Genomic DNA, 16,217 nt, shown 5'->3' on the forward strand with positions numbered 1-16,217 from the left:
TCTGGCCTTGCCATTAACTGTCTTTTGGCTTAGCTGCCGCATGCCTCAGTTTAATCAGTAAAGTGGGAATGGCATAGGCTCTACTCCATTTGGTTGTTTTGTTATGACTGATGGACATGATACACGTCAAATTGTTACCACAGTAACTGGCAAAGAATAAGTGCTCAGTAAATTTAGGCATTACACTCATTTGTTGCTATGCTTAGTAGTAGCAGTAGTAGTACTAGTAATAGACTACTAGTAGAAATAGTATTCCTAGTGGAAATTGCATGTTACCAACTTGGTAAAGGATTCACCTTTGGATTTGCTATTTCAATTTGGGTTCAGCTTTTGGGCATATATCTATTAGGAAATAATGCAAGATACACATATTTGGGTTTGGAGAATCAGGTAATATTTTGAATCTTGTAGCATTTTCATAAAACCCAGGCCTCTGGGTCACTGACAATTCTATCATTTACTGGTGGCACTTTAATTACATGAGAGTCCAGAGCAAAGAACTGAGGTCTACAAAGAGATGATGAAGATACACTTGGATTCAGCTCAACTTCACTCCCCAGAGTCTCAAGCAAGTGCCTTTATGTCCTGTTGTCCTGGGACTACTTGGCAGAAGGGCACACAGGATGCTTGTAACTTGGCATCTGTGTGAAAAAACGGGACCATGTTCCTTCATGTGGTGTTTGTGAATATATGTGAAATACTACCTCAGCTCTGTTAGGTAAGTATCTTCTGTGCTTAGTACTAGCTGTGTATATGGTGGGTACTCAATAGCTAGTCTTGGGGACATTTTATTGTATGTCTTAGGGTGTACACTATTGTACCTGGGGATGAGCATCCAGTGCAGGGAGAGCTGAGTATGTGGCCCCTCAGGACATCTGCCAGAATCACCTGTCCCTTACAAAGGGGTAAAGATGGCTGAGAGGGACATGGAAACCAGGGCTGCTGAGCTTCCATTAGCTAGAAGTCAATGAAGAGCCTAGAAATGAGAAGTCAATGCTGCCTGAGTCGAAGTGGAGAGTGAGGCTCAGCCCTAAGGGTCGAGGATGCTGCAACTGTTCTCCTCTGTGTCCCTGTGTCCCTGTGTCACCATGTGCTCAGACCATACCAAGCGGTAACGAGGCAGAGCCCCTTTTTGCCAGAAGTTTTTCATGAGAATTTTTTTTCTAAGAGGAGCAGTCACAATGAGACAAAAACTATTATTCCCACTAGGATGCTTCCCTCCCTTCCTTGGGGCATGAAAGAGAACAAGGAGAATGCTAAGGCTGCAGATGCCTCAGTGTTCTTGCCTCAGCCTGGCAGAAAGACGCATGGACTGAGAAAAGGTGTAAGGTACTCATGAAAGCAAATGACATCAGTGATGACAACCACCATCATTACCAATTCTTTTGTAGCAGTGCCTCTTACCAGGTATCAGATCCTGTTCCAAATGCTTTATTTACATTGATCAACTCATTTAATCCTTACAATCCTCTGAGGCAAGCATTATCATTACCCCCATTTTACGCTGAGCAAAATGAGGTCCAGAGAGGATTACATTCTAGGCAATTGACCTAATTCACATTTAAATATAACAATAGAACAAAGAAGATAAAAATGGGATCATAAGATTATTCAATTAATTTTTTTAAAAAAAGCAGAAAAAGAGGAAAAGGGAATAAAGATGAGATGGGATAAATAGGAAACAAATAGCAATATGACATGAATGTAACCATATTGATGACTATATTAAATAGAAATAGGCTAAATAGGCCAATTAAAAGGAAGAGATCTTCAGGTTGGATTAAAAAAAACTACACCCAATTGTATGCTCCCTGCAAGTAATGCGCTTTAAATCTAAAGACATAAATAGGCAAAAAAAGAAAGGAGGGGAAAGGATTTATGATGCTAATATTTTTTAAAAATCTGGAGTAGCTGTACTTATTAGTGTCATGCAAAATAAATTTCAGGGCTAAGAATAATACCAGGGATAAAGAAGATCATCTTGTAAGGATAAAGGAGTCAATTCATCAAGAAGATACAGTAATCTTGAATGTTTATGTATCTAATAACAGAGCTTCAAATTACATGATACAAAGATAAGTAGAAATGTTAAGCAGAAACAAATAAATTCACAACCATGGTCAGATTTCAACACCTCTATCCCGGTAATTTATAGAAAATCAGTAAGAATTTAGCTATCAACTAACTTGATCTAACTGATCTAATGATAGAAAATAAGCCAACAGGGGGAATAAAATGGAATCAAAAAAATATTCAATTAGGTCAGTTTAGGTGGTTCAGCTGAAAGTCTGTGCCAGTATGACTGGTGTCATGGAGACTTATGGAGAGAGGAGTGGAGGGTGATGGTTTTGAAGGACAAGAAGTCTTGAGCAGGAATTCCCATCGTGGTGCAGTGGAAATGAATCCAACTAGGAACCATGAGGTTGTAGGTTTGATCCCTGGCCTTGCTCAGTGGGTTAATGATCCGACATTGCCGTGAGCTGTGGTGTAGGTCACAGACATGGCTCGGATCTGACGTTGCTGTGGCTGTGGTGTAGGCTGGCGGCTACAGCTCTGATTAGAGACCCCCAGCCTGGGAACCTCCATATGCCTCAGGTGTGACCCTTAAAAAAAAAAAAAAGTCTAGAAGAGTGGTATGGCTAAGAAGATAAGAGAAGGGGATTTTAAGAAGTGTGGTTAAGTCTTATAAGCTGTTTTCCCTTTAAGGCTTTTAAAACATAAATGGAAAATCAGAATTGTTTTAAATTACTCCTGCTTGGTGGACTGTGGCTCACCAAATGAATCCAAAATGGAGCCATGGGAAGCTCTGTATATTATTCAAGTTTCAGGTCCTCAGTTAAGTTAATTTCTTTCACTTCATACTGAAAGGAGGAACTCAATTCTAGACCTGGCCCAGATGCTGACTCTGACTTGGGCAAGTTTGTTCACCACTCTAAGCCTCAGTTTCCCTGTTAGTAAAGTGGAGATTCAATCACATTCCTTTACTCAGCAACTAATTTATTGGACTTTTACTACATGTCAGGCTCTCTACTTGCTTCTTTGAACAAAAGAGACAAGTGCCCCTGCTGACAAGGAACTTGAAGTCCAGTGGGGAAGACAGATAACAAAATAATAAATGAAGAAATAGATGTGTGAGATGACTATAAGTGCTCTGGTGAAAAGAAAGCAAAGTAAGAGACAGAGAGAGGACACAGGTGGGCCAGGAAAGGTCTTCTGATAAGGTGCAGAGACATGCAGAAATCTTGGTGAGCTGTGTGGACTTCTGGGTAAGGAAGAAGGGGCATCCACATCAAAGGAGACAGTGAGGACAGGACACTGAGATGGGGGCGTGCTTGAAGGCTTTGGGGAGGAGCCAGGAGGCCAGAGATGCTGGAGCAGTGATCAAGGTTGGATGGCAGTAGAGTACTTATCAGATAGGACCTTGTTGCCATGGAAATTACACTTCTATTCAAAGGAGGTGGGGAATCACTGGAGGCTTTCTAGCATTTGAGTTGCAGGATCTGACTTGTATTTTTTAAAAATGACTCAGGCTTCAGGGTGAGAAAGAGACTACAGGGGGTAAAGGGCAGCAGCGAGAGGCTTATGAGGCAAGTGCAACAAGTGAGGGGAGAAGTATAGGAGGCCTAGATTTGAATGGTCATGTGGAGGTGGAGATGGGAGGCTGAACTTTGAGATCTGCCTTGGAGGTGGAGAGAAGAGAACTTGATGATGGATGAAATGGTAAGAGAGAGCAAAATGTCAAAGATGATTGCAAGGATCTTGGTTTGAGCAACTGAGTAAAGGGAGAGGCCATTTATTAAGATGGAGGGATTAGGAGTTCCCATTGTGGCTCAGTGGAAATGAATCTGACTAGTATCCATGAGGACGCAGGTTTGATCCCTGGCTTTGCTCAGTGGGTTAAGGATCTGGCGTGGCTGTGAGCTATGGTGTAGGTTGAAGTTGAAGCTCAGATCCTGCATTGCTGTGGCTGTCGTGTAGGCCAGCAGCTACAGCTATAGCCTGGGAACCTCTATATGCCATGGGTGGGGCCCTAAAAGGACAAAAAAAAAAAAAAAAAAAAAAAGGGATTATAATATTTAGTCCTTGGGAGGCTGTTCCAGGGATTAAATGAGATAATATATGTGAATGCACTTCCTGGACTTGACAACACCCTCTGGATAAAAATGATGAAAAATTAGAAAGCCACTGAGGAGCTGCTCATTCCCACATATTGCCAGTACTCATGTCATAAGGCCAAAAGGCAGTGTTAATGTTCTCACTGATACCATACTTTTCTGTTCAATAAAGTTATTCTGAATGGCCCAGGGGCTCACTGCAGAAACCGCAATCCACCAACAAGGAGTAATTCACAGGAAGTCTGATGGTTCCTTTAGGATTTAATAAACATTAAAGTAGATACAATTTACAGCCTCAACTGTGCTGCTGCTGCTGCTTTTTTTTTTTTTTCCTTTTATGGCCACACCTGTGGCATATGGAAGTTCCTGGGCCAGGAGTTGAATCAGACCTGCAGCTGCCGGCCTATACCACAGCCATGGAAACACTGGATCTGAGCTGTGACCTATGCTCCAGCTTGTGGCAACGCCAGATCCTTAACCCACTGAGTGAGGCCAGGGATCAAACCCACATCTTCACGGAGACAAAGTCGGGTCCTTAACTTGCTGAGCCACAATGGGAACTCTTCAGCTGTGTTTCTTAAAAATTCCTTTCTCTCTCATTCTTGAAGCTGTTTTGATATTCCGACCCTCCTTCCCCATATAATAAGGCTTCGTACAACTATTTTAGGTTTAAATTTTTAAAAAATGTAGTTCACAAACATTTTTATTTTCTTTGAATCATCCCTTGGGTAGCTAAGGGTAAGCACCCCTGATTTAGGCCACAGTGGGTCTGACAGTGTTTGTAAGGCATCCACTGTCCACTTCTTAAAGCTACTCCAAGCCACCCTCATGTATTTCCTGGCAGGGGTGATTTTTAAATGTCAGCCTAGTAAAATGAAATAGCGGCGGATTCCGTTAGATGAATTTCTTCTATTACTTGCAAGGTCAAGTTTGCCTGAAATATGCTAATAATGAATCAACAGAAGAACTACTTCATCCAGATTGTCTGGAGAAATGATGAGAATGTGGGAAATGGGAATGTGACCAATGAGGAAAATGATACCTATGTCAAAAGTTTGCCGTGAGGACTGAAGGAGAGTGTTTGTAAAACTCCTTGTACAGAGCCTCAAAGGGGCTTAGAAAGTGGCTTGAGCTACCCATCTTTTTCAGGAAGTTTTTTTTTTTTTTAAAGCAGTTTAAGCACAGATATATTCATTCACATTTGTTTCTTTCTCTTTTGTCTGCTCTGTCCTCCTTATTTTGCCCTCTTTCCTCCTCATTTTGCCCTCTTTCCCTCCTTCCTGATCACTCAAGCTCTTATTCCTTTGACAAGTATTTACTGAGTATTTATGAGCCGGAGCATTGCTTAAGACACAAAATCTGTTCCTGTGTGCTATAGGAACCTAATGGAATTCTCAAACCCTCTGTTTTGAAACTAGGATGTTTACAATGAAGGGGGAAGAGGTATTAGGGGGAAATTCCATTAAACATTTTTGGAATATGCCAGCAATATAAGAAGAAGGAGGAGGAGTTCTCCTGTGGTGCAGCAGGTTCAGGATCCTGTGTTGTTACTGCAGCAGCATGGGTCACTGCTGAGGAGTGGGTTCACCCACTGGTCTAGCAACATCCACATCCCACAGGGACAGCTCCCCCCACCCCCGAAAAAAGGAGGGAAAGGTGACCTTAGAAACATTTCAGGAACATTTCATGAGATGCTAACTTAATGGAGGTGAAGCTGACTGCCCTAAATCTGCGAATAGTTTGGCCTGAAAACAACACCATGAACATTCTCCAAATCCAAGCCCGAGTTCAGATTTAGGTACCTGGCCTCCATTTGGGAGGGGATCTTTGCTTCCTCTGCAGTTCTCCACACCTGATCCCCTCCAAGGCCCTGACAGGGAAGTATCTACCTCTCACTGGAAGCTTGAGCTTTCTTTGCTCCCTAGAACTCTGAGGTTCTAAGGCCAGGGCGCTGTCCTTTACTCTCTGACCACCTGCTGCTTCCGTCCACTCAGCTGCTGGGCTGCGTGCTCCCCATCCTCATCACACCCCCTTGGACCTCTCACGTGCTTCTGTTTAAACCTGTCTTAATCAGGGGCTAGTCTCTGGTAGAGGGTTTCTAAACTTGCCAAATCTCTAGCACATAGCCAAGCTTCAATTTTCATGAAAGTTTTATCACTTTTAGCCTTCTTATAAACACAAACACCCCCAAAGAGATTGAGACATTTCTCTAACAGGAGGGGTTAAGCAGAATGTAGCTGATTGGCAAATGTTTCTTGCAGAATCCTTGGAAAACAATCCATTGCCTTCCATTGGTGAAACATTCCTCCATTCAGAGTTAAAAGGCCCAATGCCTTTCTAAGTGGTCACATTTTTTGTGATGGTAGGGCCCAGCAATTTAGTTCAATAGGCCAAGGCCCAGCATAGACCCCAGCTGTCAAAAACACTTTCTATATAAATCGTTGCCTTGAGTGGTACAATAAAACTACCTATTCTTTTTTTTTTTTTTTTTTTTAAATTTTATTTTCCCACTGTACAGCAAGGGGGTCAGGTTATCCTTACATGTATACATTACAATTACAGTTTTTCCCCCACCATTTCTTCTGTTGCAACATGAGTATCTAGACATAGTTCTCAATGCTATTCAGCGGGATCTCCTTGTAAATCTATTCTACGTTGTGACTGATAAGCCCAAGCTCCCGATCCCTCCCACTCCCTCCCCCTCTCATCAGGCAACCACAAGTCTCTTCTCCAAGTCCATGATTGATTTTCTTTTCTGAGGAGATGTTCATTTGTGCTGGATATTAGATTCCAGTTATAAGTGATGTCATATGGTATTTGTCTTTGTCTTTCTGGCTCATTTCACTCAGTATGAGATTCTCTAGTTCCATCCATGTTGCTGCAAATGGCATGATGTCATCCTTTTTTATGGCTGAGTAGTATTCCATCGTGTATATATACCACATCTTCCGAATCCAATCCTCTGTCGATGGACATTTGGATTGTTTCCATGTCCTGGCTATTGTGAATAGTGCTGCAATGAACATGCGGGTGCATGTGTCTCTTTTAAGTAGAGCTTTGTCCGGATAGATGCCCAAGAGTGGGATTGCAGGGTCATATGGAAGTTCTATGTATAGATTTCTAAGGTATCTCCAAACTGTTCTCCATAGTGGCTGTACCAGTTTACATTCCCACCAACAGTGCAGGAGGGTTCCCTTTTCTCCACAGCCCCTCCAGCACTTGTTATTTGTGGATTTATTAATGATGGCCATTCTGACTGGTGTGAGGTGGTATCTCATGGTAGTTTTGATTTGCATTTCTCTTATAATCAGCGATGTTGAGCATTTTTTCATGTGTTTGTTGGCCATCTGTATATCTTCCTTGGAGAAATGTCTATTCAGGTCTTTTCGCCCATTTTTCCATTGATTGATTGGTTTTTTTGCTGTTGAGTTGTATAAGTTGCTTGTATATTCTAGAGATTAAGCCCTTGTCAGTTGCATCATTTGAAACTATTTTCTCCCATTCTGTAAGTTGTCTTTTTGTTTTCTTTTGGGTTTCCTTTGCTGTGCAAAAGCTTTTCAGTTTGATGAGGTCCCATGGGTTTATTTTTGCTCTAGTTTCTATTGCTTTGGGAGACTGACCTGAGAAAATATTCATGATGTTGATGTCAGAGAGTGTTTTGCCTATGTTTTCTTCTAGGAGTTTGATGGTGTCCTGTCGTATATTTAAGCCTTTCAGCCATTTGGAGTTTATTTTTGTGCATGGTGTGAGGGTGTGTTCTAGTTTCATTGCTTTGCATACAGCTGTCCAGGTTTCCCAGCAATGCTTGCTGAATAGACTTTCCTTTTCCCATTTGATGTTCTTGCCTCCCTTGTCAAAGATTAATTGACCATAGGTGTCAGGGTTAATTTCCAGATTCTCTATTCTGTTCCATTGGTCTGTCTGTCTGTTTTGATACCAGTACCACACTGTTTTGATGACTGTGGCTTTGTAGTATTTCTTGAAGTCTGGGAGAGTTATGCCTCCTGCTTGGTTTTTGTTTCTCAGGATTGCTTTGGCGATTCTGGGTCTTTTGTTGTTCCATATAAATGTTTGGATTGTTTGTTCTAGTTCTGTGAAAAATGTCATGGGTAATTTGATAGGGATTGCATTGAATCTGTAGATTGCTTTGGGTAGGATGGCCATTTTCACAATATTGATTTTTCCAATCCAGGAGCATGGAATATCTTTCCATTTCTTTACATCTTCTTTGATTTCTTTGAGTAAGGTTTTATAGTTCTCGGCATATAGGTCCTTTACCTCTTTGGTTAGGTGTATTCCGAGGTATTTGATTTTGTGAGGTACAATTTTAAAAGGTATCGTATTTTTGTATTCCTTTTCTAATGTTTCGTTGCTGGTATACAGAAATGCAACTGACTTCTGAATGTTAATCTTATATCCTGCCACTTTGCTGAATTTATTAATCAGTTCAAGGAGTTTTGGGGTTGAGTCCTTAGGGTTTTCTAGGTATAGAATCATGTCATCTGCATACAGTGACAGTTTGATCTCTTCTCTTCCTATATGGATGCCTTTGATTTCTTTTGTTTGTCTAATTGCTGTGGCTAAGACTTCCAAAACTATGTTGAAGAGCAGTGGTGAGAGTGGGCATCCCTGTCTTGTTCCAGATTTGAGTGAGAAGGCTTTCAGTTTTTCCCCATTGAGGATTATATTTGCTGTGGGTTTATCATAAATGGCTTTGATTATATTCAGGAATGTTCCCTCTATACCCACTTTGGCGAGGGTCTTGATCATGAATGGATGTTGAACTTTGTCAAATGCTTTTTCTGCATCTATTGAGATGATCATATGATTTTTGACTTTTTTTTTGTTAATGTGGTGTATGATGTTGATTGATTTGCGTATGTTGAACCATCCTTGTGAACCTGGGATGAACCCAACCTGGTCATGGTGTATAATTTTTTTGATATGTTGTTGGATTCGGTTGGCTAAGATTTTGTTGAGAAGTTTTGCATCTATATTCATCAATGATATTGGGCGATAGTTTTCTTTTTTGGTGGTATCTCTGCCTGGTTTTGGAATGAGGGTGATGGTGGCCTCATAGAATGTCTTTGGGAGTATTCCTTCTTCTTCAACCTTTTGAAAGAGTTTAAGGAGGATGGGCACCAATTCCTCTTTATATGTTTGATAGAATTCACCTGTGAAGCCATCTGGTCCTGGGCTTTTATTTGTAGGGAGTGATTTTATGACCTCTTCAATTTCATTTCTAGTGATTGGTCTGTTCAGTTGGTCTGTTTCTGCTTGATTCAGTTTTGGCAGGCTGTAAGATTCTAGAAAATTGTCCATTTCTTCCAGATTGTCAAACTTATTGCCATATAGTTGTTCATAGTATTCTCTTATGGTTTTTTGTATTTCTGCTGTATCCGTTGTGATTTCTCCTTTTTCATTTATAATTTTGGTGATTTGGGTTCTTTCTCTCCTCTTTTTAGTGAGTCTGGCCAGGGGTTTATCAATTTTGTTCACCTTTTCAAAGAACCAGCTCTTGGTTTTATTAATTTTCTCTATTGTTTTTTGAGTCTCTATTTTATTGATTTCTTCTTTGATCTTTACAATTTCCTTCCTTCTGCTGACTTTAGGACTTCTTTGATCTTCTTTTCCTAATTCATTTAGGTGGAGGGTTAAGTTGTCAATTTGGGATCTTTCTTCTTTTTTGAGAAAGGCCTGGATTGCTATAAATTTCCCTCTGAGCACTGCTTTCGCAGCATCCCATAGATTTTGAGAGGTTGTGTCTTCATTATCATTTGTTTCAAGATAGTTTTTAATTTCCTTCTTGATTTCCTCATTGACCCATTGGTTTTTTAGTAGCATGTTGTTTAGTCTCCATGGAGTAGGTTTTTTCTCTTTCCTTTTCCCATGGTTGATTTCTAATTTCATGGCATTGTGGTCAGAGAAGATACTTGAGATAATTTCTATGCTCCTAAATTTATTGAGATTCGCTTTATGTCCCAATATGTGGTCGATTCTTGAGAATGTTCCATGAGCATTTGAGAAGAATGTGTATTCTGATTTTTTTGGATGTAGTGTCCTGAAGATATCAATTAAGTCTAACTTTTCTATTGTTTCCTTTAGGATCTCTGTTGCTTTATTGGTTTTCTGTCTAGAGGATCTGTCCATAGATGTGAGGGGGGTATTTAGGTCTCCTACTATGATTGTATTCTCATCAATATCTCCCTTTATGTCTGTTAATATTTGTTGTATGTATCTGGGTGCTCCTATGTTTGGGGCATATATGTTGATGATAGTAACATCCTCTCCTTGGATGGATCCCTTAATCATTAAATAGTGTCCTTCTTTGTCTTTCTTTATGTCTTTTGTTTTAAAGTCTATTTTGTCTGATATGAGCGTTGCAACTCCTGCTTTTCTGTCATGTCTATTGGCATGAAATACTTTTCCCCAGCCTTTCACTTTCAATCTATATGTATCTTTTGTCCTAAGGTGAGTTTCTTGTAGGCAGCATATTGAAGGTTTTTGCCGTTTTATCCACTCAGCCATTCTGTGTCTTTTGATTGGGGCATTCAGTCCATTGACATTTAAGGTGATAATTGATAGATGATTATTTATTGCCATTTGATCCTCGTGTTCCAGTTGATTCTATGGTTCTCCATTCTTCTTTTTTTTTTTTTTTTTTTTTTTTTTTTTTTTTTTTTTTTTTTTGGTTGGATGGTCTCCTGTTATTATCTGCTTGAGTGTATTTTTTTTTTCATTTTTTGCAAATGCAATATTTGGTTTTGGCTTGTGGTTGCCCTGTTTTTTAAGTATGCTAACCCCTTCCCATAATTGTGTGTTTTAGCCTGATGGTCCTGTAAGTTCAAACACTTCATTATTATATTAAAATTAAGAAGAGAGACATACATACAAACAAAAAGGATTATTTACCTCCTAACATCCCTTGCCCACATTTTATGGTTTTGATGACTCTTTTATTTTTTTCTTTTTAATTTTATTTTGTTTGAAGCATGTTCATGATTAAATCTGTATGCTGGCTTATTTGAGTGACTGCTCTCTGATTGTATCTTCCTCAGTCCTAGTTCTTCCTCTTCTTCTTCTTCTTCTTTTTTTTTTTTTCTTTTCTTTTTTCTTCCCTTTCCTTCCTTTCTTTTTGGTTTAGAGAAGCCCTTTCAATATTTCCTTTAACCTGGGTTTTGTGTTGCTGTATTCTTTAAGTTTTTGTTTGTTGGGAAAAATTTTTATTTCCCCTTCTATTTTAAATGATATTCTTGCTGGATAAAGTATTCTAGGTTGCATATTTTTTCCTTTGAGCACTTTAAATATCTCTTGCCATTCCCTCCTGGCCTGTAGTGTTTCTGTAGAGAAATCAGCTGATATTCTTATGGGGGTTCCCTTGTAGGTAACATTCTGTTTTTCTCTTGCTGCCTTTAGGATCCTCTCTTTATCACTAACTTTTGCCATTTTTATTATGATGTGTCTTGGTGTGGGTCTGTTTGGGTTCAGTTTGTTTGGGGCCCTCTGTGCTTCTTGTATCTTGAATCCAGTATCCTTTAGATTTGGGAAGTTTCCAGCGATAATTTCTTCAAATATATTTTCCATTCCTTTATCTTTTTCTACTCCTTCTGGAATTCCTATTATGCATAGATTGGCCCGTTTTATATTATCCCATAGGTCTCTTATATTGCTTTCCAGTTTTTTGATTCGGTTTTCTGTCTGTTGACCAGATTGAGTGATTTCCATTATTCTATCTTCCATATCACTGATTCGTTCTTCTGCATTATTCATTCTGGTTTTTACTGCCCCTAGTTCAGTTTGCATCTCTGCAAATGAATGTTCTAGTTTTTCTTGGCTCCTCCTTATATTTTCTAGCTCCTTTCTGAGGGTATCTGCATTGCTGTTCATATCTTCTCTTAATTCCTTCAGTATTTTCACTATTTCTCTTTTGAACTCCAGGTCTGTCAGACTGCAGAGATCAGTTTCATTGTTGACTGTTTTAGGTGAGTTCTCCTGTTGGTTTGACTGGGGGTGGTTTCTCAGCTTCTTCATCTTGCTTGTTGTCTTCTTTCTCCTGAGGGAGTTGTACTCTCCGTTATCGGGTAGTGTTTGCCTTGTCACTGCCCTGGAATATTTCCTGAGGGCTGTCGTTGTTGGTCAATCTTTTTTTGAGGCAGTGTGGCTTTTCTGGAGTGTTGATGGGACTAACAGTGTTTCTTTGAAGCAAAGGAGGACTTCCTGAGGGCAGACAGGACTGGGAGGTCCACCCCACGATGGTAGCAGATTTCACTTGGTTCTCAGCACCCCCTGGGGTCTTGGGCGGGTAGCAGGGCCCTTGGAGACTCAAGAGGTTCCTCCCCAGGGCAGCCCGACTCAGAAAGACCGTCTGAGATCTTTTCCCGATTCCGCCAGGCTTGTTGCAGCTTTTCTGGGCTGCAGGGGGTCCTGCCTGGAGCTGGCAGTCCTATGCAGCTGGTCCACTAGGTCTCAGCACCCCTTGGGGTCTTGGGCGGGTAGCAGGGCCTTTGGAGACTCAAGAGGCTCCTCCCCAGAACAGCCCGACTCAGAAAGACCGTCTGAGATCTTTTCCCAAGTCGGCCAGGCTTGTTGCAGCTTTTCTGGGCTGCAGGGGGTCCTGCCTGGAGCTGGCAGTCCTATGCAGCTGGTCCACTAGGTCTCAGCACCCCCTGGGGTCTTGGGCGGGTAGCAGGGCCCTTGGAGGCTCAAGAGGCTCCTCCCCAGGACAGCCCGACTCAGAAAGACCGTCTGAGATCTTTTCCCAAGTCGGCCAGGCTTGTTGCAGCTTTTCTGGGCTGCAGGGGGTCCTGCCTGGAGCTGGCAGTCCTATGCAGCTGGTCCACTAGGTCTCAGCACCCCTTGGGGTCTTGGGCGGGTAGCAGGGCCCTTGGAGGCTCAAGAGGCTCCTCCCCAGGGCAGCCCGATTCAGAAAGACCGTTTGAGATCTTTTCCCGATTCGGCCAGGCTTGTTGCAGCTTTTCTGGGCTGCAGGGGGTCCTGCCTGGAGCTGGCAGTCCTATGCAGCTGGTCCACTAGGTCTCAGCACCCCCTGGGGTCTTGGGCGGGTAGCAGGGCCCTTGGAGGCTCAAGAGGCTCCTCCCCGGGACAGCCCGACTCAGAAAGACCGTCTGAGATCTTTTCCCAAGTCGGCCAGGCTTGTTGCAGCTTTTCTGGGCTGCAGGGGGTCCTGCCTGGAGCTGGCAGTCCTATGCAGCTGGTCCACTAGGTCTTAGCACCCCCTGGGGTCTTGGGCGTGTAGCAAGGCCCTTGGAGACTCAAGAGGCTCCTCCCCGGGGGAGCCCGTCTCAGAAAAACCGTCGGAGAATTAGGTGGATCTATTCACGGCCTGGCTAGGCTTGTTCTAGCTTTTCTGGGCTGCAGGCCTTTTCTAGGGGGCTGGTGGTGTTTGGTGCTGCTCTGTGGAAGTGTAGCCCCTCCAAAGGGCAAGCAGGCCTGTGCAGGGAGAGCCCCTGCGGTGGTAGGCTTCAGGCAATTGTTGAGGCCAGCCCTCCTGGATGGCAGGCAGCCCCAGGTTCGGCGAGAGCGTAGGGGGTGGCGGGGGTGGGGGGAGGGAATGCACTGGGAAGCACAGCTTTCTGCTAGCTAGCGGGCCTGTAAGCTTGCTGTGGCGTGGGGGGTATTCTATGGGGACCCACCCCTTCTTCTCTCCCCTCCCCAGCACGGGCGCAGACCAGGCTCTTCTCCCAGGTTCCCTCTGAGGCGGCTTTCCACTTCCCCGCCCCTAGAGTATTGCTCCCTTCCTCTGCGACAGCTTTGTTTTCTAGTCTCCCAGGCAGTCTCTGCCCGTCAAATGGTTTAGAGACCTCCCAAGCAGTTTCCGCTCTTCCCCGCCCCCCTAGCCCGGGGACTAATCTCTGGAGCCGAGGTCTCGGTGCCCAGCCCCCCCCCCCCCCCAGGCGTCCCCCGGCCCTTTCTTGGGGACTAACCTTCGGAGGCGAGGTCTCGGTGCCCAGCCCCAACCCAGGCGTCCCCCGGCCCCCTCTCGGGGACCAACCTTCAGAGCTGAGGTCTCGGTGCCCAGCCCCCACCCAGGCGTCCCCCGGCCCTTTCCCGGGGACTAACCTCTGGAGCCGAGGATTCGGTGCCCAGCCCCCACCCAGGCGTCTCAATTTTTGGTGACTGTGCCCGTAGTTCAGATGGTCCGTTGGGTTCTTGATCGTTTTTCCGTACTCCGACTTACTGCTACACTCTTCTCTGCATCTGGAGATTCCTCCGGTTCGTTTGATCTTTCGCCCGGTAGGTGACTTTCCAGGGTGCGGGATCCCTTTCTCCTCCGCAGTTCCCTTTCGGGAGCGCCCGTCCCGCTCGGATTCACCTTCTCTCACTCTCCTCTTTTCTCCCGTTCTGCCCAATAATGTCACGAACTTCTTGCCGTTATTGGAGTTTAGGTTCCTCTGCCAGCGATTGGTTGTTGTTCTGTGCGAGTCATTTCTTCTGTAGATGTGCTTTTTTTGTTGTGTTTGTGGGAGAGGGCGAGCGTGTCCCCCTACTCCTCCGCCATCTTGTCCTCTCTACCTATTCTTTTTATCCTACTTGAAATTACTTCATTGGCCACTCCTCTCAAACCTTAAAGAACTGAAGACAATCATAAATTTTCTACTTCTCAGTTAATTTAAATGCTACGCTAAACACTAAAACTGATTCAATGTGAATTGATTGTTTGAAGGTCGCCTACGGCAACTGCTCACACCTCCTGACGTGGTTGCTGACGAAGGTGTGAGTGTAGGATTCTCAAAGACCTGGATGTTTCTAAGAAGGTATGGGAAACCAGTCAAACTCCCTATGCCAGAATCGCCCCCGCATGCTTCTAGGAAGGTTTTGAATTGTACGGGAAATCCCATTAGAAAAGAATAAAGAAATAACTCTATCCTGACAGTTTAGCAACAATGCAAATATGGTAATCATGAGAACTGAGGAACTTAGTGTAAATATCAAAGACATGTATTTGAATAATCCCTCATGTATTTCTTTGTAATTTCTTCCATGTAGTTCTTGGGAGATCAGTTTTGATTTTTAAAATGAATGGAGGTGTGTCTGAAACCACCACTCGGAGAAGGAACACTTACCCAGAATGCTTCATGTTTTGAGGCTTATCCATTCGGACAGCAAGTTTGATTTTGAGGTCTTGATCGGGGCAGTTTTTGGAGACTGTCATTTTGTGCCACTCTGACTGTTTGGGGCTGTTTGGGGTGGGGTGAAGAATAACCTGCAGGGAAAAAGGACAAACATCTTAGCTGGAAGACAGAAACACTGTTATGGACAGGTTTCCACAGATGAGAAACCTGGCTGTTGAGAACTGAGCATCTCATCCAGGTTTCAAAGCCAGTGGGAAGACAGGCAAACAAAGTGGAGGCCTGAGCCTCAAACTCAGACCCCAGGCTCCACTTACCAACTGCGGCTGGCTCATGGCTCATGCTGAGCAGCTGGCATGAGGACAGAAACGGCATTCTTTGTTCTCTTCTCTCCCTCCATGGCTAATTCTGTACAATCAAGGATCATGATGCTTGTGATCCTGCTTTTATACTTTTAAAAATTCTTGTTTAGGACATATGGAGGTTCCCAGGCTAGGGGTGGAATAAGAGCTGCTGCTGCTGGCCACAGCCACAGCCACAACCACACAAGATCCAAGCCACATCTGCAAACTACATCACAGCTCACAGCAATGCCAGATCCTTGAATTATAAAAGGAAGAAATGTCCTTCTAGATTAGAGAAACTTCTTGTCTGCTTTTTCCCATTCCCTCCAAGGCTGCAGGAGAAGATGGAAGGGACCGCATGTGATGAGGAATGTGAGACTTGAGATGGGAAGGGACATGCTTAGAGACCCACTTTCAATCTGATTTCACCTGGACTTGACACTTGATCACCCAGGACACAGCTCTGTCCTGGGAGAAAAGGAAGCAGACACAACTCCAAGAAGGCTTGGCTCTTAGGGAATGCCTTTTACCAGGTGCTTCAGAGATGGCGCTATGACTTGGGTCTTTTGCCTCAGTTTTCATCATCGTCACAGAGGCTGTAAGTGAAGCCAGAAGGGGACCCACTTCTCCAGTAAATCTACTTTTTACCATGCAATGAAAGAGTTCTC

General features: G+C 43.3%; 1 protein-coding gene across 26 annotated transcripts in view; it reads right to left on the bottom strand.

Moving 5' to 3' along the window:
- Window positions 1-16,217, bottom strand: part of CADPS (calcium dependent secretion activator) — a 502,621-nt gene that overhangs the window by 183,435 nt on the left and 302,969 nt on the right. For all 26 annotated transcript variants that reach the window (XR_014823443.1, XR_014823444.1, XR_014823442.1 and 23 more), the window contains exon 8: window positions 15,200-15,339. Coding sequence is in view for 22 of the 26 variants with exons in the window: in XM_021069166.2 (XP_020924825.1) it covers window positions 15,200-15,339 (140 nt within the window). In the remaining 4 variants the exon portion in view is untranslated. The remainder of the gene's footprint in view (window positions 1-15,199; window positions 15,340-16,217) is intronic.

The sequence above is a fragment of the Sus scrofa genome, chromosome 13 (genome assembly GCF_054392235.1).
Source record: "Sus scrofa isolate SSC_HxYL_T2T_F1_AM1 chromosome 13, Sscrofa_HxYL_maternal_Yorkshire_Landrace_v2.0, whole genome shotgun sequence".
Lineage (NCBI taxonomy): Eukaryota > Metazoa > Chordata > Mammalia > Artiodactyla > Suidae > Sus > Sus scrofa.